The 20703-nt window shown below is 37.0% G+C and overlaps 5 protein-coding genes across 14 annotated transcripts; 3 read left to right on the plus strand and 2 right to left on the minus strand.

Annotated features, from left to right (window-relative positions):
* Positions 1-101: 101 nt before the first annotated feature.
* Positions 102-5443, plus strand: LOC128890744 (vesicle transport protein SEC20). 3 transcript variants are annotated; one of them, XR_008460669.1, is made up of 6 exons: positions 102-354; positions 495-909; positions 986-1078; positions 3384-3650; positions 3758-4897; positions 5245-5443. XR_008460669.1 is itself a non-coding variant. In XM_054149546.1 (3 exons), exons 1-3 carry the CDS (start codon positions 274-276, stop codon positions 1171-1173), a joined length of 684 nt encoding a protein of 227 aa, XP_054005521.1. In that variant the 5' UTR covers positions 122-273; the 3' UTR covers positions 1174-1556. The 3 variants fall into 3 exon arrangements, 1 of the variants encoding a protein (XP_054005521.1); XR_008460670.1 differs by lacking the exon at positions 3384-3650 and having other exon boundaries at positions 103-354; XM_054149546.1 differs by lacking the exons at positions 3384-3650; positions 3758-4897; positions 5245-5443 and having other exon boundaries at positions 122-354; positions 986-1556.
* On the minus strand, positions 1295-3355 carry LOC128890742 (hippocalcin-like protein 4). 6 transcript variants are annotated; one of them, XM_054149541.1, is made up of 5 exons: positions 2663-3355; positions 2451-2606; positions 1871-2201; positions 1591-1789; positions 1295-1425 (listed from the first exon to the last, which is right to left on the minus strand). In XM_054149541.1, exons 1-5 carry the CDS (start codon positions 2829-2831, stop codon positions 1378-1380), a joined length of 903 nt encoding a protein of 300 aa, XP_054005516.1. In that variant the 5' UTR covers positions 2832-3355; the 3' UTR covers positions 1295-1377. The 6 variants fall into 6 exon arrangements, with proteins under 6 accessions (XP_054005516.1, XP_054005515.1, XP_054005517.1 ...); XM_054149540.1 differs by having other exon boundaries at positions 1871-2240; positions 2663-3354; XM_054149542.1 differs by having other exon boundaries at positions 1871-2240; positions 2711-3353.
* On the minus strand, positions 5331-11258 carry LOC128890735 (phosphoinositide 3-kinase regulatory subunit 4). Of its 3 annotated transcripts, XM_054149515.1 has the most exons (11): positions 11033-11258; positions 10767-10947; positions 10540-10683; positions 10325-10479; positions 10061-10251; positions 9281-9966; positions 8900-9208; positions 8448-8831; positions 8043-8366; positions 6257-7975; positions 5331-5540 (listed from the first exon to the last, which is right to left on the minus strand). In XM_054149515.1, the coding sequence occupies exons 1-11, from the start codon at positions 11122-11124 to the stop codon at positions 5331-5333; spliced, it is 4395 nt and encodes a 1464-aa protein (XP_054005490.1). In that variant the 5' UTR covers positions 11125-11258. The 3 variants fall into 3 exon arrangements, with proteins under 3 accessions (XP_054005490.1, XP_054005487.1, XP_054005489.1); XM_054149512.1 differs by lacking the exon at positions 5331-5540 and having other exon boundaries at positions 5592-7975; XM_054149514.1 differs by lacking the exons at positions 5331-5540; positions 10325-10479; positions 10540-10683; positions 10767-10947; positions 11033-11258 and having other exon boundaries at positions 5592-7975; positions 9281-9959; positions 10061-10177.
* A 36-nt stretch (positions 11259-11294) lies between these two features.
* On the plus strand, positions 11295-12575 carry LOC128890745 (E3 SUMO-protein ligase NSE2-like). The gene is made up of 5 exons (XM_054149548.1): positions 11295-11518; positions 11688-11839; positions 11910-12000; positions 12111-12291; positions 12361-12575. Exons 1-5 carry the CDS (start codon positions 11440-11442, stop codon positions 12458-12460), a joined length of 603 nt encoding a protein of 200 aa, XP_054005523.1. The 5' UTR covers positions 11295-11439; the 3' UTR covers positions 12461-12575.
* A 2043-nt stretch (positions 12576-14618) lies between these two features.
* Positions 14619-19317, plus strand: LOC128890746 (uncharacterized). The gene is made up of 6 exons (XM_054149549.1): positions 14619-14628; positions 15468-15509; positions 15581-15789; positions 16347-16624; positions 16702-16900; positions 17688-19317. The coding sequence occupies exons 4-6, from the start codon at positions 16352-16354 to the stop codon at positions 17777-17779; spliced, it is 564 nt and encodes a 187-aa protein (XP_054005524.1). The 5' UTR covers positions 14619-14628; positions 15468-15509; positions 15581-15789; positions 16347-16351; the 3' UTR covers positions 17780-19317.
* Positions 19318-20703: the final 1386 nt, after the last annotated feature.

Consider the following 20703-nt stretch of genomic DNA (forward strand, 5'->3'; position numbering starts at 1 on the left):
TGAAAACAAGTCCTTTATATAAATCCAGATTTTATTTTGTAGAAATTCAATAATTTTCGAAAATATTGAATTATAACGCGAATTTATGTATTTTTTGAAAGCGTACTATATATGTAAATTTTTATCAAAACCTTGAACAAAAATTTATCGTTATTCGTAATCATAACTTTCTTGTCTCAGTTACGACGTAACAATCTTATAGTTGTATTTCATTTAACATACATACAACGGTACAAGCACATAAACGAACTGTCAAAAAGAAAGCGTGCTTCAATGGATACAGAAGTTTACGAACTAGAATTAATACGCCAAGATATTGTAAAAAATCACCTTCGACTTACAGCTTTAATACAGGTAAATATTATCAGAAACAAAAATCTTTCGCAACTATAAAAGATATAATATAACCTCGAATAAAGTGCAGTATTGAACAGGTTGTTGTATTATTAACACTAGCTAAAAGTAATACGTATTATAGGATATTTATTTTCTAGGATATACAACAATGTACCGGTCCTTTAGAATTACTCATGGAATTAAATGCGGAAGGCAGAGCAAAACTAGAAGCATTGCAATCATCCATATGTAAGTTAGCATCAATAGCGGAAAGAGAACTTTTGGAGAAGAAAAAAGCAGAATTATTAGCAGAATTAGATACTTATAAGCAACAATCTAAAACATCTTTAGCTGCGTTTCGTAAGGCCAATGTTGTTAGTATGTGCGTAATAGATAAACTTGCCAAGGAAGAACTACTATCAATGCCTGAAGAACAGCAAGCTCTTATTCGTAGACGACACGATAAACGGAGTCTGGCAAATGCATCGAGTCAGGTCTCGGATAAACTCTTAAGTATTTCTAGACACTTGGCGGAAACAACTCAAAGAAGCGCGGACACATTGGATACATTATGTACATAGCTTGTTTCTTATAATGTTCGTATGATAATATGATTTTCAACGATTTCATCGATTTTTAAATATTTCAGTAACCTCGTCGGATAAAGTTGTTAGTACCAAAGATGAGTTGGAACATCAACAGCAAGTTATAGTTCAATCTGGAAAGCTCTTAGGGAAATACGGTAGAAGAGAAGTTACCGATAAAGCTTTATTAGCGCTAGCGTTTGCATTTTTTCTCGCCTGTGTCTTCTACATTTTGCAAAAACGATTATTTTAAATGTATTAAAATATTTTCTTAAATTGTGAGTAATCTTGTATATAGTTTAATTTATTATATGACTTTTACAAAAAAAAAAAAACTGTTCTATATAACTATTATTTCATTATAAAAATGAGAGCGTTTGCAAAGTGGAGGAATAGCAGGTTTAGATTTTTCAGAAATAATGCAATTTATAAACGTTAACGTCGATCGTATATTTCATCACCAAAACTGATTAAAGACTGCCAGTTGATTCTCAATTACAGAATCCTGAAATAGAAGAATATATCGTATTAAGATCTATATTACTAGATACATTAGAAAGTCACTTTTACTAATAATTAAATTCTCTATTTCATGTTAACGTTAAAATAAATGCTTGGTTACGATTTAGTATGAAATTAACCCGCCAACGAGCGGTCTAATTTTTTGTACATTTTTGCAAGTATTCATAAATTCCTCGCGGGATATGACTCCATCCTTATCGGTATCCATCTTCTTGAAAATCATGTCCACGTGCCTGACGATCATTCGCTGAGCAGTTTGACCGGTATAAAGCATCTCGTAGATCGCGGATATTATGACTAGCATTTCCTTTCTCGTGATGTAACCGTCTCCATTGAGATCGTAAAAGCTAATGAAAAAAAAAAAAAAGCAAAAGTAGAAAGTAACGTTAAACACGGTCGTGAACAATGCAATGCTTCCGAATGATCACCTGAAAATCCAGGAGAGCTTTTGATCCAAATCGCCGTTAATAATCAAATTTATTTCAGTGAGAAGATCTTGGAAGCTGACAATACCATCCCTATCCCTGTCGAAAGTATTGAAAACGATCTGCGTGTACTTGGTTGAATCTCCCAACGGGAACAATTTTGCGTAAGCCGGCTTCAGATCGTTCGTAGTCACGGCTCCTCTCGGACAATACTGTTTGAAAGCGCGATAGAGTTTTCGTATTTCATCCTTTGAGAATCCCGTTTGGCACGTTAAACAGGAGAGTCGTTTCGGAAATATATACGGCGGTTGTCTATCATCGTCTTGCATATTCTCTACGAAAACGCAGTGAGGTTGAACAGTCACCGAAGATTCTAAAAGTATTGAAAATCGTCTTGTACGATAATTTTTTTGCTATACTAGCAGAGTAACCTGCGAATAGTTTTTGATATAGCGGTAAATGTAGAACGAAGTACATGTATTGCTATCGTACCGAAGGGTCTCGTAATTTAGTTTGACATTAGAACGATAACGATATCGGATAATAAATACAACGATCATCGGACGTTTTATCATCGACCTACCAGTCATCTTTTGAATGCTTCTCTTCATTTTCTTAAAGCTCCGTTGCATCTTTAACGAGAGGCTTGCTCCACTTTTGATCGGTTCACTGCCTTTATCGTCGACATTGAACGGACAATTGGACATTATTACGACGCAACTTGAATCGTTATAAATTTCTAAAATTCAGAGATAGTTGTTTGTAAAAAAAAAAAAGTTTGGAAGAGATACCTACCTCTTTGTTCATTTAGAAATAGAAAAGAGAAATCTGTACAAATATTACTCGAGTATCGCCATTCTCGAACGGTTAATGAAATTTGTTGGAAAACCGAAATGCAGAAGTTTCCTTGATCAGAAGTAAAACGGAACTGACGCCGGTATATGGTGCAGCGTGCAACCGACATCGAAAAGAAGCTTCAAGGAAACTCCTATGTAAAATGTTTAGACGATAAATTTGAAGCATATGCTACGGTCGAATATATTTGGAAATGAAGCGTTTATACTCTCGTTCGCGTGTTAAAAAATGTTGAAAACACCTGTCTATGTTAACGTTCTTTTCGTATTACTAATACTTAAGTCGATCTCTTTCGTTTACACTTTCGTTTACGTAGCACGGTTAAATAGCATAGAAGGTGTTATCGTTTTCGTAGAATTGTTATTGCTTCGTCATGATTTGAGCGACAAAGAATGAACTTCAATTTAATTACTAAGAATGAACACGTGCGTGTAAAGTACCATTTGACGCGTCCCATTCTTCGGCCGAACATCTTATTATAGAAGCTACTTATTCATGTATTTACGTGCACGTGTCCCTTGGGGAATACTAACAAGCAAAGATTCTATCTCATCTGTCAGTATCATCGTCGTCCAGTAATTCGGATTTCTTACCATTATCTTTTTATTTGAAAAGAAAACACGACGAAAGAGGTCTAATCGAGACGGTTCTACCCTCTTAGGTCACCGAGAGCGCGTTATCGAATTACGATTGACGTAATTAAATTCAGTTTACCGTGACCCGAATGTATCCGCGCTGGACTCTGACACTTGTTAAATTTGAAAATCAGTCCGCCGAGCTAAACCGGACCAGCGCAGCGTGCTTGCTGCTGATACACGAGAAAATCATTCGAGGATCGCAAACCCCTTTCGCGCAAAATGCCGGTGCAGACTTTCTCTGCGAAATGCTATTAATAGTTCAACAGCCTGGAAACCAAGCAGCTATTGCGGTAATGGGAAATAGTAACGGCTTACTTATAGTTAGTCGGGGTGCAACCTTAATAAGAGCGATTAGTACGATTGCACGTAACCAGACCAGACCCGTTGCTATTTGCAGAACACTTCTCGATCATTGTTTATCCACGCTGAAAGTATCGCGGGTTCTCACACCTTGTCCGAATTCATCTTTACCTATTTCAACTCCCGCATGGCAAGAGGAAGAAATATCTCTCTAGCTTCTCGTGACTTGTTTCTACCTGTATAATATCTATGCGATCTTCGTAATTTTCTTCTCTTCCGACAGAGAGACAAGTTTAACGAGAGCTGTTACGCGTAACAACGGTTTCTATAAAAAATTAATGTTACGTATCGCAATATTATTACTATACACAACAACAAAAAGTGACAATCGACACGTTTTTACAGATACAGATAATGCAAACGGCAACCTTGACACGAAATCCGTACGAAGTAGGGCAGTTCTTAATTAGTACAAATTCGTTATCACGCGAAGAGTTACAAAAATTGAATCGCGTTTCAATGAATGAACTCGTATAATTTCATGTTTCGTTTATAGAATGATTTATATTTTAATACGCTAACTGCGACATGTCATTTGTTTCTGAATTTCCAAAATACGCTCGACGATCAATTACAATAAGATTTGGGAAGAGGACAGCGATGAAGTGAGGATAAACGATAACAAGATACCAAAGAAATAAGTCAAGTACGCAATTCGTTGAGTTTATTTAACGATTCTCCTCTGATCGTGATTCGGGGAAAAACGGAAATGCAGTTTCTACGCACCGACGAACCAGGTAATAAAGTAGTCATAATTAAATCAGTCTCCCTTATGCGATCGTGTGTTTTCTTGAGATGGAATCGATGCACGTACGGAATACGAAAAAGGTGTACGCTTTGCGAATAAAAATCACGCATTGATCCGCATCGGATAATATAAGCAGATAAAGCCCTCTCCGAGTGCAGCGCGAAAGAAACGCTCTCTTCTCAATTAAACAGAACTGAACGGTAGAAAATAAATTGTAAGGTAAACTACATTATTAATAATTTGTAAATTCGCAAAGGGTTACCCTACGCAAGAAATATGTTATTAATAAATAATATCTTGAGCGTATTTCTTCTGTTCGCATTGTCAACAAATACCGAACAATGGAACTGACAATGAGACATTCGCATCTTCGACCGACGCATTTTTTCGAAGCGGTAGGGCAGCTTGGTCTTGGTGTATAAAACAGCAGTAAGCATCCAGCATCACTTCATTGAGAGAGTGTACTCGTGACCGCGACTACAACTCAAACTTCTATTAAAAGTCGAAAAAAGACTGTACAAGTAGCAATCGTCGCGAATATCCGCGTAAAAAGAAATAATCGGCCGGTTTAGAATAATTATAATTCGTCATCGAACAGTGTCAGCGAACCGAATGAACAAGTGTCGTTGATTTCTTTGTTCAGAAAGTGTGAAGTTTGAAAGTAATAATTACGAGATTGTCAAATATATGTTGCAACAGTTCGTAGTCTAGCTTTTCAATTTTGAAGTTCGTGTTCTTAAGTTATTCGTACGTTCACGATACAATTTCTTCTCCAGGTATCCATGGATTTTTAAATCGTAAACTTACCGAGAAAAGGCAAGTGCCCTCAAGATGAAAATTATGTTCGCATTTTTATTCTTGTTCACCACTGTACTCGCAGCACCGTGGCTCGAAATTCTTTTCGGTGGACAGCCTCCTTACAATTATCCAACACCAAATGATAAAAGTAAACAATTGAGACGACGACAAGGAAAAGGAGGAAGAGAAAGGTGGAAGGAAATCTGTAGAACGATAAATCCTGATCCTTACGCATCCCCAGGTCGAGTCCCTTATCCTGCTGCCCCAGTCTGTCCTTGGTAATGGACAGACCCCCTACGATTCGTTTAAATAATGGGACGGTCAATACGCGTTAAAAATATGAATTTATTGTAATCATGAGGGAGTACGAAGATATACATTTACTTACGAGTATTTCAGTCGTTATACGAGTTAACTATTGTACGACGTAAAAGTATGTACGTAGTATATACACCTGCCGTTATAAAGTACATACGCAAGGGCAAAATTCATTTGTACACTGTTTGTATTACTTTCCTAGTGATTAGTACTGTACTAAATCTAAATCTAATTTACCATCTTCGTATGTTACACAGTACAGCAAATTCTTTCTTCAAGATTTTCTTTAAGTAGAAAAATAAATCATTTATATTACACAAGGTTCACTGTATCAAAGTAACTTGAGCGTTACTCTCCGTTTCCAGAAATGCGTGTTATCGTTATTACTATGACTATCGATGATCTTAATAAATACCGTATATGTATATATTACATATTATGTACAACTAAAAATCACAGAATTACTGTAGCGAGTTCGCTTGTACGTACAAAAACTTCGATGTCCAATCGATTTTATTTTCCACGGGATTGATGTCTGAGACGCGTTAGAAAAATTGTTACGGTCTCTATGACGTTAGAATACGATACAAGGAAAGAAACGAACGTTCATTTCCAAACTTGTATTAACCCGTCTGTGCTGCCGGTGAGAATACACGTGTTCGACATTGCTACAGCTGAGATTGTATCGTGGTGTCCAGATGGTGGTGTCTCAGGACCCTGGCCACCTTCCTCGGAATTTCTTGTACGAACACTTGTACTTCCTCCCGATGACAAGGTGGGACCACCGCCAGCCAATACCTCTTGTACCACGTTTGTTCCATCTATTAAACGTTGTTCGTATCCTAATGAATTTGGTGAGGTGACATCATTAGCTGCGGGCAATGCGACGTACGATTCGTTAGGAGTATTCAAATCCCAAAAGCGTAATCGCATATCGGTACCGCCAGCCAGCAGAAAACCTGAACGATCGATACACCCAGAGTACATCGCACACACGCTGTGACCACTTTGAGAATAACTGAGCGGTGGTGCACTCGATGCCCAAAGAACCATTTGTCGAAAATCAGTTTCAAGGTTCCACATTGAGATTTCATTGTTACCCTGTACCGCTGAAATGATCCACGAATGTTCCGTTGGATGAGTGATCACCTTTCTCACTCTCGCGCCTGTAGGATGTTTAATACTGGTTATTGGCAATTGAAATCGTAAATCCCAACATGTATGCACGCCTGAACTTGTACCGAGAGTCAACCATTGCTGATAATTATTTACGCAAAACGAGGTAATTACTCCATACTTTAGATCGTTTTCTAAACGCCACGTTGTTCCAGGGCATCGTAAGTCCCAACCTACCAACGATCCGTACAGCGAAGCGTATACCAGAACCGATTGTGACCCAGAATCTAAATATTGCAGGTCAACGGCACACCCTTCTTCCTGAAGATCTAATTGTCTAGTTCCAATGACACTCATTTTACTAGAATTTGATTCAATTCGTAAAACAAACACTGTACCCGATTGGCTAGCAGAACTTGCCAACGATTTTCCTTGATCGCATATAGCCAAACCAATTAGAGGGCCACCTCTGTGCATGTAAGTTTGCCTAGATCGATTAGCTATGTTTCGACCTTCCATTTTACTGGCATCCCATATCTTAATACACCCGTCTGCAGAACTACTAGCAAATAAACTGGTATCTGGTATAGAAACTAGCCTATTTATAGCAGCTCTGTGCTCGTGAAGATGCGCAACCGGTATTCCTCGAGGTCTCCATCCACTCGGTAGTAATCTCGAACCAGTTTGCCATGCAATGTTATCAGCCCAATGTTGTGCTCTCAATGCTGCAGCATGCTGTTCTTGCTTTCTGTATGTCAGTTGTCTTACTTCCAATCTACAAGGTGCACATCTGTATTGGATATATGAACGTTCGTGAAGGGAGTGATCATTTATACTGTTCATATCGGACAGACTGTGTTGAGGCGATAAATGTATATCTCCTCCATGTAAACTTTGGCTAGGACTTCCACTACTTCCTGTCATATCTGTCATTTTAACAGGATGTTGAACATTGTCCTGAGCTGCAAACATCGTACGCCATTCTTGATTCATTGTAGCGTATGTGCCGATACTATCTGATGTCCTGTTATCTAACCGTTTAAATGGCGGAAGGCCTAAATCAACTTTTGTGTCGGGATATAATATCACTATGTGATGTCGTATCCTATCTTTCATAGAACTTAATTCCAATTTTCCATCTATGGATTTAACGGTGTTTTGTTTCGCATCTATCGAACTGCGATATTTATTAATTTTCATTAAATGTGGTTGCATTATTAGTAACTGGTCTTCCACAATTTCCGTCATCGACTCCGAACTTAATCGTCTAAAAAGCTAAAATCGTTTTGTTTACTTCTTTCGAAATTTGTAGAACATGTTTGCAAAGGAACTTATAACTTACGTTTCGTAACGAAGTGCTCATTTCGCTATATTGTGGTACTATCCCGGATATAGCTTTAGCTCGAGCCATCTGTCTTTGTTCTAACACTTGAAACAGTTCTTGTATATCGTTATATTTTACAATAGAATCATAAACAATTCTTGGTATTGGGGGTACCAAAGCTTCTAACAATAAAATCTCTTTTTCTATTTGGATTAATGGATGCTTTAAGTACGGCTGAATCATCGTTTGAACTTTGCATTGAACGTCCACCAAATTAAGTGTTCTTGCCGCTGCAGATATAAAACCAACAGTTGCGTGTCTTATCCATAAATTTGGATGTACCTATAGGAAATTTTAGATTAGAAATATGTCACGTTGGATAACATCATTCTTCGATCGTTACAATGCTAAAATATGACTTACTAAAAAGACCATTGTCTCGTATAGAAGTTGATAGAGAGCTGACTTATGTAAGAGACCTAATTCCGTGAGAGTCGCCATTGCATTAATAGCTTTTGTCGTTACAAATTCTTCAGGATCGGCTAGACCTTGCTGAAGAAGAGGCATTAGTATAGGACTACTATGCCAGCCAACATAAGCAGCTACGCCAACGATACACTCGAAAAATGAACCTCTTAATTCTTTATCTTCTTTATCGTTTAAAAACGTAATGACATGACTGAGCAGAATATCATTGGCCTTTTGTTTGCCAAAAAATATACAGAGTTTGTTTATTCCACTTTCCATTAAAGTTTGCTTTACTAAATTTTGAGGATCTGTTAATAACATGGATACAGATTGTTGTACCTAACAATATCACGAGATTTAGTGTGCAATCTACGTAAAAACAATTATTAAATTAATTAGTCAATTACCATTTCATGCAGTGTCTGAAGCTCACTGTCGTAACTTGGTTTTGGACCTTCCTTATTACTCAAATTAGATAAATGGGAATTCTCCAAATAACGAAGTGCAATATGTGCAAGGTGCGCGATATTTTCCGCATAAGCAGCTCTAACAATAACTGCTTCATCATGTATAATATGCGCTAAACCTGGTAGAATATATTCGGGAAAGATGTTCACATCCGACGGTGGAATTGATTTCACGAGGTGTAAACATTTTGTTAAAGTGTGCATAGCTGACACCCTCACTCGTGGAGCAGGATCATGAACTAAATGAAACTGTAGAAAGTGTTATGTACATTTCATCTTGACATTCTTAGTACTCGAAATACTACTTATTAAAACACTTACGATATATGGCAAAATTCGATCCAATATCGTTTCATCCGATGTATTCTCAGCAAGTTCAAGTAGTATTTCTAAACTTTGTAATTTTGATTGAGAATGATGTAAACCTCGAATACACGAGGTAACGAGTTGTGTTATAATAACTAATCCTTCTAGAGATTCCTGACATAAAACGCTCTTCTTCTCGCTTTCTACATCCAATTTTTGTTTTTGATAATCCGAAACAACTTTTGCATCCGCTTGATTTAAATCGCTTTTATTCAAGCTTTGATCACTGTCCCCTTCTACGACAGTATTTTCGTCGCTGTGAGTCGAGTCATTTCTATTCGATTCTACATTATTTTCAAACTGGTTACTTTTCACAGTCTCTGTAGCTTTTGCATTACTTTTTATTTTTTCATTCTCTTCCGTTTTTAGAATATTTATAATATTACCAATATCCTTCTTTAGTCTATTTATTTTCTCATCTGGCGACAGAATAGGAGCAGCAGAGAAAATAAGCATATAAGATTGCAGAAACGAATAAAAATATTCTGGAAATATTATTCCACGAGCTTGAGCCAAGTAAATTTCAGCAGTCTTTCTATTTCCTGGGTTCCTTTCTAGCATAGATGAAAGCAATTCACGAATTCCTGAATCATCTATCGTATCCAAATGCTTGCTTACTGAATATTCATTGTTCCTATATGCTTAATATATCATAATAAATTAATGTCTAAACAATTATTCTGAATAATACCGTATGCATGAGGTATGCATAATTTTTACTTATATTACACACACCTAATAGTTGAGAAAAGTCAAATGGTGGATGTCCTTCGTTATATAATTCTGTTAAAGCACAGCCTGCAGAAAAAATGTCCATCATTGGGTGCAAGTCACCTGTCTTTAGCTCTTGTTCAGATAATAATAATGTATTGTTTAATTCTGATGATAATGTTTTCACAAACCGTTCGGGAGCGATATAACATGTTCTAAAACGTTCAAGTTAAAGACATGAAGGTACAATAACTGATAAGAATCATTAACATAAAAAATATTTTGTACCTTCTTCTCGACGTGTCAAAGAAATATGAAAAATCTGCTGGGTTATCTTCGGGCAAATAAGTTGGTTTAAAACTTGCAAAGTCTGTTAGTAAAATCCAATTCCAACTGGTTATCATAATATTTTCTAATTTTATATCGCCATGGCAGACTCCAAACTATAACAAAACAAGAAGCTGTACTCTAATTTTTCTTTCATGCTTTAAGTATCATCTTACCTTATGAGCTTGGTGTAATGCATACAAAACTTGAAAGGTAATCCACTTTTTTTCTATGCTTGTTAAAAATGGCCTAGTGCTAATTCTGTCGTAAAGGGAATATTTAACGTATTCCCTCATTATCGATCCTGATTTTTCTGTGAGCTAATATACATGTACAATTATTTTTACATATAAGTAAATTTATAGCGTATCGTACGATATGTATACCGAATGAAACAACTTACGATCATTCTCTGAAAAGGTAGACAATTCACAGCAGATGCTAGTTTGGATCTAATTTCTTCAAGTTTGTCTTTATAAGCGGATAACGGTAGAGTTGGATCATGTATAGCAAAAACCTTAACTACTATGAGACCCTCTTGGCTTCTGGCTCGAGCCACTTTAAAAAATCTAGTGCTTCCTAAGCTGTATCAAATATGCAGAATAAAATTTTGACAGAATACAGGTTGGAAAGAATTTCACTTTCGTGATACTCGATCAAATTACTTACTTTACATCGAATAATAAGTCACTATGGTCCGTCAAGTAGTGTTCTACTGGAAATATTTGACTAGGCGCGATACCGACTAACTGATTTCCCATTTTGTAAATCAATATTTAGTTAAAAACTGATGTATTTGCAAGTAGCATCCATTTTATGCTAACTTTATTCGCTATCTTGCAAATACAATGGGTGCGTTCCGCCGTTCCCGTTCTATAGACATGTAGCGCCATCCGTGTTCACTTTACCGACAGTCATAGTTGAACAAGTGTATTGCGAATGATTGGCGCTGCCTAGGTGTTCTTTTCGTACAATTCAATTGTTATTGTTACTTCTGAATGTCATCGCTGTGCTGATCACAGCTTTGTTTTGCTTACTTGCAATCACAATCAACTGCTTGCAACCTGACTCTAAAAATGACACAATCCCAACAAACGGTTGAAGAGTTATACGACTGTTATACAAAAACTGCTGCTAATATTATATCGTATTATGGTAAGTATTTGTAAGGATAACCCTTTGTATTCGGATGTCCAGCAAACGCTACTAGTGATTATACAAGATAAATTTATACAAGTACATATTTTTAAACAATACAGGAACATTAAAATTTGTAACGCTCTTTTGTGATTTGGACAACTTTATTTGATCATCACTATTACAGAAGGAAATGAACAAAAGAGCATGTTGAACAAACTCAGGGAAATTGTGGAAAAGAACTGTATTCAGGATAAGAAGTTGAAGTCAGTGGAAGGCACGAAAAATCAATTAATGAGCTTATACAATGACAATGACGATATTAAATCCATTATACGGGTAATTATTGCATATTATACTGATTCAGTGACATGACAAAAACAGTAAGTATATATTTTTCCAATTGTAGGAATATAAAAAAGCCATATCTGAGATAAATATTGATATGTTGAATGAAGAAAAGTTGTTAGAATTTGACAGACAAGTGGAAGCACTATTAGGTAAGTTGAAAGTTATGGTAATAAATGAAAGTGTTTTCTTTTATTTAAAATTAATAATAAATACAATGTGTGTATATATACATAAATATATTTTCTATCTCCATTTATAGATAAAGAACATACCGAAGGAGATGACGATGGTACAGAGTTACAATTAACAGGTGGTTACATAAATGTAATCGATCCAATTACAAAAAACAGAATTGTAGATCCTGTAAAAAATACTGTATGTGGACATACCTATGACCGACAAAGTATTACAGAATTATTGAAGATGAACAAAAATACTAGGTAAACTTGTTATTATGAAATTTGATTTCTCTTTTGACAAATTATCTTAATTATATTGTGTGTTTACAGATGTCCTGTTGTCGGTTGTAAAAGTACAGACTTCGTAACACTCGCGAATCTTCGATCAGACGTTGTAACAAAAACATATCTTGAGAAACATCCTGCGTGATATTTAGTACTAATATTTTTCTTAAAATAGCTTAAACATGTTTCGATTACTCCCTATAACATCAACATTCCCACATCTAAGACTGGATTCTGTATTAAATAAATGTTAACTACTATATGTCTTAATTTATTTCAATGTGACGTTCATTATCATCAAAAACAAAGAAAAATCTTTACCATGTTTATATAAAAAACTTCGTATCGTATAGTCTGAGAGACGAATTAAAACCGAAACAACTTCAAGTTATTGTGTGTTTGTTTATCTCTGTAATTTGTACTATTATTAATTGATGATGTCAACACTTAGGCTATGTTTATACTTACATTTGTATCAATAGTCTTGATTCTTTCCCATGGAAAAGCTCATCGCGTTGTAGATGGACTCACTGTCGATGGCAACAATTGGGATCCATTTTTATTCGTATCCAAAGATCTGGATGATTCGCCAAATTATGATATAACACGCTGGGTGCGACAGTTGCATTTACAGCAATGTGCTTTCGTAGAAATTGGAGAAGGATTTTGTGCAGTAAGGAAGAAATGTTATATATTTATTCTGTTGGCAAAATACTTAGGTGGCTAAGTAATTTCTGATGTATACACTACAATGACCTTCATACTTCATCTGGCTTCTCAGACCACATTGTATTGTTTATACTAAGTAAGCTTTCTGGATAAGGAGACTTATTTTTCGAGTATTGTTAGCGTGTAAATTTCAGCAATAAATTTTGTAAACATTCATTTTGAGAGGTCTCTTCGATATGAGCTCCAGATAGATGACTTTCGTGCCCATAGACACTGTAGTTTGTCAAATATGAAAACAAACATTGTAATTATGTAAAAGTCCGCGTAACACAATATCGTGGTGTTATTTGCAGTTGTTCGTCGAGTTGCGTAGCATACCTTCAGAATCAGAATTTCTGGACAATTCTGGCGCGGGTGAGTTCTTTCTCGGGATATGCCCTTGCCTGACGCTTCACTCTTGGGACTTGTGCTCGTTTGAACTGACAAGCCAGAGGAAAGCTGATTGCACTTTCGCCGAAGCTACTCCATATTCAAACACGAGCGCAAGGGTTCATAGACGATTATGCGATGTAACATTGCTCGCCGAGAATGCTCAAAGTTGCAACTGTTCTATTTTGCTTGCTGGCCATCGGCTATATAAAACGAAAGGTTGTGGAATAATTTTCGAATAACAATTACACTGGGCCCATACATAAGCATGAGCTGTCGCATGCGACACCGAGGTAGCTGGAAATTTTAAATGAGACCTCTTTCAGGATTCCCCACGTGTTTTTTAAATCCTTTACCCGAGTCTTTGTGTTCACCACGTGGAGTCTGCGGTGTCGCACAATGTTCTGCGACTACAATTAGAGGAATACACACGCCCCAATGCGCTTCGAATTGCCATCAGAGACAACCAGTAATTTTATTACGTGTCGAATACGCTTGTAGAATTTTGCCAGTGCCGTTTAAGAAATAGATAAATTTTAAGCGAGGCTTCCGAGTGTAAGCTGTGTCCTTTAAATTATTTTCCCTCAAAACTCGAGGCTCGTTTGTAATGTTGGTCAGTATCAGTGTGGCATTTATTCCTTGAAGAAGCTTGCTGCAAATTGTACCAAAGGACATGGTTTACATTTGAAAGTCTCGTCTGGTATGTACCATGAAGAACCAGGACGTGAAAGTCACGAATATTTTAGAAAAATAGTACTATATTCAATGGAAAATGCTTTTCTATATCAAGAAGTTTATAGCAATCATAACATTTAAGATTAAGATACAAATGTCCAAGATGTTTTAGAAGTGATTATACGAGCATTTATTTATTTAGAAAACTTCTTTTTATAATTTTATTTTCATTATAAAATGTACCTGAATTTCAAGAAGTGTAAAGTTAATATGACAAAAGCATGTTATTTGTTTTTTTTTTAAATATTCGTTCTGTTCTATTCCGCTCTGTTCATTAGATGTCATATCACAATTTATTGATTTGACATTACAATCCCGTAAAATTGAAATTCGTTGAAATTTCAGTTCTGCGAAGAAATTGGTCCTTGGACATCAATTCCAGCGGAAATGAATTCTTTATGGTCACGATGGTCGTCCCCAAAATGTAATACTACTTGCGGCAGAGGATTCATGGTAGCCGTTGCCTCGTGCCAAGATCAAGTAACGTAAATAAAAATGAAGACTTCGCTCCGATGAAAGATACAAATCTACAGGGCGTTTCAGAATTGTGGGTACAACTGCAAAAAGGAACAAAAGCTCCTACAACCATGAAGAACTAAATCAGTGGTTTCCAAATTGTTTAAAAATTTCAAAAAATATATTGTAAAATTTGTCCGAATATCTTTCATTCACGAGCGATAATGTTATTTGTTTTGAATATTATACATGGTATTAAAAAAAGGTTTAAGGTTTGATGTCTAGAGGGGATCTGAAACTGTTGCAAACTCTGGCAAGATTAATTTTTCGATTTATATGCCTGAGCATTTTTAATCCACATTATCGAGTACTATACAGGGTGTCCCAAAACTCGGGGAGGAGCCGGAAATGGGGGGTAGCTGAGACGATTCTGAACAACAATTTCCTTTGCAAAAATGTCGGATGGGGCTTCGTTAAGGAGATATTAAGCGAAAACCCCGACCAATCAGAGCGCGCGTAGACCGTTGGAGCGGCCGCGGTAGCGTAGGCTACGCGCTGGCGGCCGCGCTTGCGCGCGAACAAGTGACTCGACGTGCATCGAAGCATCGACCTAGCGCGTAGCCTTCGCTACCGCGGCCGCTCCAACGGTCTACGCGCGCTCCGATTGGTCGGGGTTTTCGCTTAATATCTCCTTAACGAAGCCCCATCCGACATTTTTGCAAAGGAAATTGTTGTTCAGAATCGTCTCAGCTATCCCCCATTTCCGGCTCCTCCCCGAGTTTTGGGACACCCTGTAGATTCTTCGAACTTAGAAACCTTTCCTTTGACCGCCATGTATTACCACCAGTCGTTATATTTCACAGAGAGAAACCAGCCACAGACTGTATCGGGCCAGGATCATTTTGGTGAGCCAGAACATCTCTGGTGAGCTTCCATCGAATTCCCGGTCTATGACGAAAGGTGTGAACTTTTCCAGCTGCCCCGACGGCTTCGGTAAATGTTACTGCGAGGTAAACTCCGTCGATGGAGTTCTAAGAGCGGTCAGGTTCACGGAACCTTGCATTTCTACCGAAGGGTGTATCTTAAGCAACGCTGAAACATTCACTTTCGAAGGAGAGCCCGATTCCGGCAACAGCGTGGACTCCAGCGACGCTTACCAGGACGACGATCATGAATGGTTCGAAGGTATACACTGTATGCTCACTCGTTGCATTTACTACTGTGAAATCTTGAAATTGTTCTCGTCGCTTTTCCAGTTCGAATTCGTTCATTTTTCAATCATTTCATTTTTTAATTGGTACAAAGCGAGCAGCTCCAAAAAGTGACGGTGATAATTATGCGTCTCTTAATCAGGATTCACCGCATTCACTTTTCTTTTAACTAAATTAATTTGATGCTTTTGTATGGCGAAACGTTAATATTACAGAAGAATCATATTCTCGATCATCGTTTAAACAAACATTGTTAATAATTAATTTAAGTATTGTCAGAAATTAATATTTAGTTGGTCCAATCGATAGATATTAAAATATTGACTTTCTCTCGATTAATGTCTCGAATGGATACTTATTCTGAACCATAATTGTTATTAATATTTGATCTAAGACCGAATGTTACTGTATGCATCGATTAAATATCTTTTACATTTTACAGTTACAGGTGTGGCGGTGTATCGAAATTAATGACGGTTAGTGTAACGTTTTCGTACACCGTATGCATACAAGTTGTCCCTGGGTTTACAGAGTACATGGAATCTGCTCGAGCGTCGCGACGTCGCCTCCTGCAGGCTCGCGTAAACGACGACCAGTACGGTTCACGCGAAAATAGACTGTCGAGTAAGAGGTTCAAGAACAGCTGGGGATATCGTTCCGTGGATCGGGTGCGTGGTCGATTGGACGACGACGCCGATTACGACGACCAAGACGAGGAGGACGAAGAGGGGGACATAGAGGAGAGCGGCGTCGGGGAGGAAACCGGTGACAAAGCCGAGGATGACGAGGAAGAGGACGACGAGGAGACGGTGAACGATACAGAGCCGCCGCACTATTACGATTACGGTTAGTACTTGGACGAGAATCTTTTTCACGACTTTTGTAGATCGGCCTCAGAGGCACCGCGAAGGGTCGTTGGAGCCCCAAGAAACGGGCTCGAGAGACGCGGGCCGATTACGCGGCGATTACGTTCGAGGGTAAGCAGGAGGTCGATGAACCCGAGAGGAACAAGGCTGTAAAGATCAGATCCGTTATGGACGACTGTGACGAGGATTCCACAGAACCGCTGCAGTATTACGATTACGGTGAGGAAACGTCAACAAGAGGAACCGTAGCGTCCAGAGGGTCTTTATTCCTAATCGCAATTTAGGTCGAAGTCTCTACAATTTCGGTCGGATAGGAATAAACATAACTTTGTTTTTAATTGCTACGAGACTTTAGTGGCATTCAACATACGTAGAGATAACTTTGTCTACTTTGATGACTTTATAATAAACCACTCCTGAGATACGATCCGAAACAGAGACCAACAAACAGAAATGTACAATATTTCTGTTTAGTTGTTTCAAAAATTGTATGGCATCGAAATGTTCCACATACAGGGTATTCATCGCAATGGTCCGCACGACTCTGCGAGTGTTTCCGATAAAATTTAACGACAAAATACAATTGGTACAGAAATATATCCGATTTTTTATTTCAAATGAAGATATACGCATCGTGTCAAAATTCATCGAAATACGTCACATTTGCGTGAATATTAATTAAATAGACTGCGAATATTACGCATTTGTGACGTACAGTAATATAAAAGACATACAAAAACACACGTACAGTGCATGTTGAATATATTCTACAATTAATATAAGAATATTGTTATTTTAGTTGCGTATACCTTTTGTTTATGTTTAGCTTGTATTTATTATATTAATTTATATTATAAATGCATAAAACCGACTACAATATTCGAGGCAAGCTTACTTACTCTTTTGCAACGATCGAGGTCCTAAGTATATAGTAAATACTAGACTAAAGATTATTAACATTTGTCCGAGTCATCTAACAAAATTATTGCCTATTCTGTGTTTTCAGAATCCAGGGGAAATCCAATATCTGAAGTGCGAATCGTGTTTGCTATGAAATTGGCAACGCTGAATATTTTGTTCTACTTCCTCGGTATTTGACGAACAAACGCAACGAAGATCAAAGATAACTGTACACCTGGCATTGAAAGAGACATAACGATTCTGGTGGAACAGTTTTACTGCAGTAGAAACTGAGTTAATTCAATAAAATACTGCTACAAATTTAAATTTGATGAGACGACATGTATACAATATTCAAACACATTCGAATTTATAATAAACATAGTTCCTCCGTTCTGTATATTCATTCTTAATGTATTTTACTACTTTTTATGTTAACCCAATAAGTGTGAATAAAAATTTTAATTTATTTGCATATATTGAGATCTTTACAAGGATAACCTCTATAATATTCCAACTTTTACATTACATCTTCTTCAAGGAAATATATATAATAGAATACCGCAATGGTCACTTGAAAGTTAAGGAAAATAGTACAAACGTAATACTGAAGTGCAATGCATGAAGTATACTGAAGAAAACTTACAGTTCAAGGTCTGCAACCTTCAAACAACCTTCTTCAATTTACCCAACTCTTTCAGTTGCAAAGATAATTAACTCGAGCGATGAATGCGTACAAAAATATACAAAAATTAATTTCACTTTTTAAATTCTATTTTTCTATCGATTAAAAAAATTATCACCGTTCCTATGTACGTATGACTGTATCATGCATATGCATGTCACGACTAACACATATATTACGCCATGATTGTAGTATACAACAGGATAAAAACAGAGGCATAAACGCTCCACTGCCTCTCATTTCTCAAGATGCAGAATCATCCGCCACGGATATCGAGGATATCGCGCAACGTTGAGAAGAAAAAATTATATAGGCGTTCCTCACAAGGTGCTGCGATAATTAATTACACCCAACCTCCTGCTTGGTAGCGTGCACCGTTATTGGCGTTCTTACGTTAGGAATTCATTTACACGTTTTCCGCTCTGGCTCTATAAAAGAAGCTGTGAGAAACAGTTACTTCGAGAATGACTGCGTCGTGTATACGTAATTCGTTTCGATATACGATACTTTCACGTTTACAGATAATTATTATGGATTAGATGGGCCATCGACAACAAACGATTTTCCACGCGTGGGCGTTCGCATTGTATACGATATTTTGCGTGATAACTATGCTTTCTTTAGAAATTAGTTCCATCATTGTTCTATGTATAATAGAATATTATGTTTCAGATAATGTTGTACTTGTCTTGGAACACGATTCGTATTCATTCATCTATTAATAATGGTGGAATTGCTTTTTATGTTCTGATTATATAAAATTATCAGACATCTTAATTTTTTTTAATTTAAATGTATCACATGTTTCGAACACACGTGTATTTTTAATGATTTAATTCACTCTTTATTGAGTTTGATGAAATACAGAGGATCAACAATTATTCAAATAATTATTTAGCGGAAAAATTATATTAAATATCGATGTCGACCAAACAATGTGTTTCATTTTTATACTTAATTGCCAGTATGTACTGCGTGACAACCAGGGACATGTTGGGCTGTGAAATAATATTTAGTAAATAAAATCGGTAAATGAAATGATTTATCAAAACATTCGATATGTACAAGGCGAGAACATTCATCAGGACAGAAAAAATTACGTGCACATGAAATGAATATAATAACATCCAATTTAAAATTACACATTATTGCGTAAAGTGATTAAAGCAAAAAAAGATGTACATTAATATAATACATATGTTACAAACTAACGCATAACATGACAGTCGTTTTTTTCAAAATTATACGCATTCTTCGAGCTAACCTACAATTACATGAGGAGATAATAAATATTTTGGCTGCTCTTTACTTTGGCGGACCTAAAATTTTCAAGTTTCTTTTCTCTTTATAATCCTGTAGATTTTATCGAGAAAAATCCGGAAATTCTAGTTTTAAGGCGAGGAATCCATTAGTTCAGAGGTTATAAGCAGTTAAAAGTGGCATCGTACCGGATTTGACTGACACTTTCGACGCCATATTGTCTTGGAGTTATACCCTGTCGGTAAAACAGATTCTCGGTTGTGACGGACTACATTATGTACGACTTTTATATTGTTATGACTATTTTTGAAAACTGCCATATTTCGAATTAATAGAGTTGATCTGGGCCTATTTTCTCGGGGAGGAGGAGAGGGGGGAGGGGGCGCCCTAGAGTACAAATTCAACTTTTGAATTGCCTGACAAATACGGTAAAAAGGTTCACCTTTAACTGCTCATAACTTCTGAGCCAGTGGATACCTCGCCTGAAAACTAGCATTTTTTGATTCCACTCGCCGAACTCTACAAGCTTATGTAAAAAAAAACTTGAAAATGTTAGGTCCGCCAAAGTAAAGTTTAACCCCCTCGAGCATTATACATACATGTACGCTACCAGAAATGGCTAACTTTCTCATCTAAATACTAATATCGAACAAAAAAATGAAAGGTGAACACCTTGTAATCCGTAATTCGTGCAATAGAAATTTCTACTCTGAATTATAAAATGTAATTGTATTTCAGGATGAACGAATAAAACTTCTGGACACCTACTCGATCACAGAAACGTTACGGATAATAAATCCCAATAAGGCGTCTTTACTCGTCATTCATTCTAGGGATAAAATGTTACCCACTCCCGCACATACGACGTGAAAAAACTTCCGAGGATGCAAAACACGTGCTCGAGAGAGGTTATATCGTTGTGCATCTTATGACACATTTGACTGACATCCGAGGAGCAGGCATCGAGTACAGTTGCGTCTACACGTACACGTGCTCGAAACACTTTTGCCTTCTGTCTAACAATAAGTGAGCATATATAGCTAGAAACCACGAGCAATGCAATTCGCGCCTTTCGCAACGATTTACGACTCGAGTCGTTCGTTGCATAGCCAAAGACTGAGAGTACGTACGATGGACGATTGATCGTGGTGCCGCAAGTAACGCGATATCCCGCAAG

Source organism: Hylaeus anthracinus, unplaced genomic scaffold (genome assembly GCF_026225885.1).
Source record: "Hylaeus anthracinus isolate JK02 unplaced genomic scaffold, UHH_iyHylAnth1.0_haploid 12001, whole genome shotgun sequence".
NCBI classification, from domain to species: Eukaryota; Metazoa; Arthropoda; class Insecta; order Hymenoptera; family Colletidae; genus Hylaeus; species Hylaeus anthracinus.

Excerpts from the sequence above, each read along its gene's own strand:
- LOC128890744 (XM_054149546.1), top strand. The coding sequence starts at position 274 with ATGGATACAGAAGTTTACGAACTAGAATTAATACGCCAAGATATTGTA. Across the intron at positions 355-494 it reads GACTTACAGCTTTAATACAG|GATATACAACAATGTACCGG; the intron begins GTAAATATTATC and ends TTTATTTTCTAG. Across the intron at positions 910-985 it reads GGACACATTGGATACATTAT|TAACCTCGTCGGATAAAGTT; the intron begins GTACATAGCTTG and ends TAAATATTTCAG.
- LOC128890746 (XM_054149549.1), top strand. The coding sequence starts at position 16,352 with ATGGAATCTGCTCGAGCGTCGCGACGTCGCCTCCTGCAGGCTCGCGTA. Across the intron at positions 16,625-16,701 it reads AAGAGGACGACGAGGAGACG|ATCGGCCTCAGAGGCACCGC; the intron begins GTGAACGATACA and ends CGACTTTTGTAG. Across the intron at positions 16,901-17,687 it reads GCTGCAGTATTACGATTACG|AATCCAGGGGAAATCCAATA; the intron begins GTGAGGAAACGT and ends CTGTGTTTTCAG.
- LOC128890745 (XM_054149548.1), top strand. The coding sequence starts at position 11,440 with ATGACACAATCCCAACAAACGGTTGAAGAGTTATACGACTGTTATACA. Across the intron at positions 11,840-11,909 it reads ATATTAAATCCATTATACGG|GAATATAAAAAAGCCATATC; the intron begins GTAATTATTGCA and ends TTCCAATTGTAG. Across the intron at positions 12,292-12,360 it reads AAGATGAACAAAAATACTAG|ATGTCCTGTTGTCGGTTGTA; the intron begins GTAAACTTGTTA and ends GTGTGTTTACAG.
- LOC128890735 (XM_054149515.1), bottom strand. The coding sequence starts at position 11,124 with ATGGGAAATCAGTTAGTCGGTATCGCGCCTAGTCAAATATTTCCAGTA. Across the intron at positions 10,948-11,032 it reads GACTTATTATTCGATGTAAA|CTTAGGAAGCACTAGATTTT; the intron begins GTAAGTAATTTG and ends TATTTGATACAG. Across the intron at positions 8,367-8,447 it reads ACGAGACAATGGTCTTTTTA|GTACATCCAAATTTATGGAT; the intron begins GTAAGTCATATT and ends AATTTCCTATAG.
- LOC128890742 (XM_054149540.1), bottom strand. The coding sequence starts at position 2,831 with ATGTCGGTTGCACGCTGCACCATATACCGGCGTCAGTTCCGTTTTACT. Across the intron at positions 1,790-1,870 it reads AAGCTCTCCTGGATTTTCAG|CTTTTACGATCTCAATGGAG; the intron begins GTGATCATTCGG and ends TTTTTTCATTAG. Across the intron at positions 1,426-1,590 it reads TTATGAATACTTGCAAAAAT|GATTCTGTAATTGAGAATCA; the intron begins GTACAAAAAATT and ends CTTCTATTTCAG.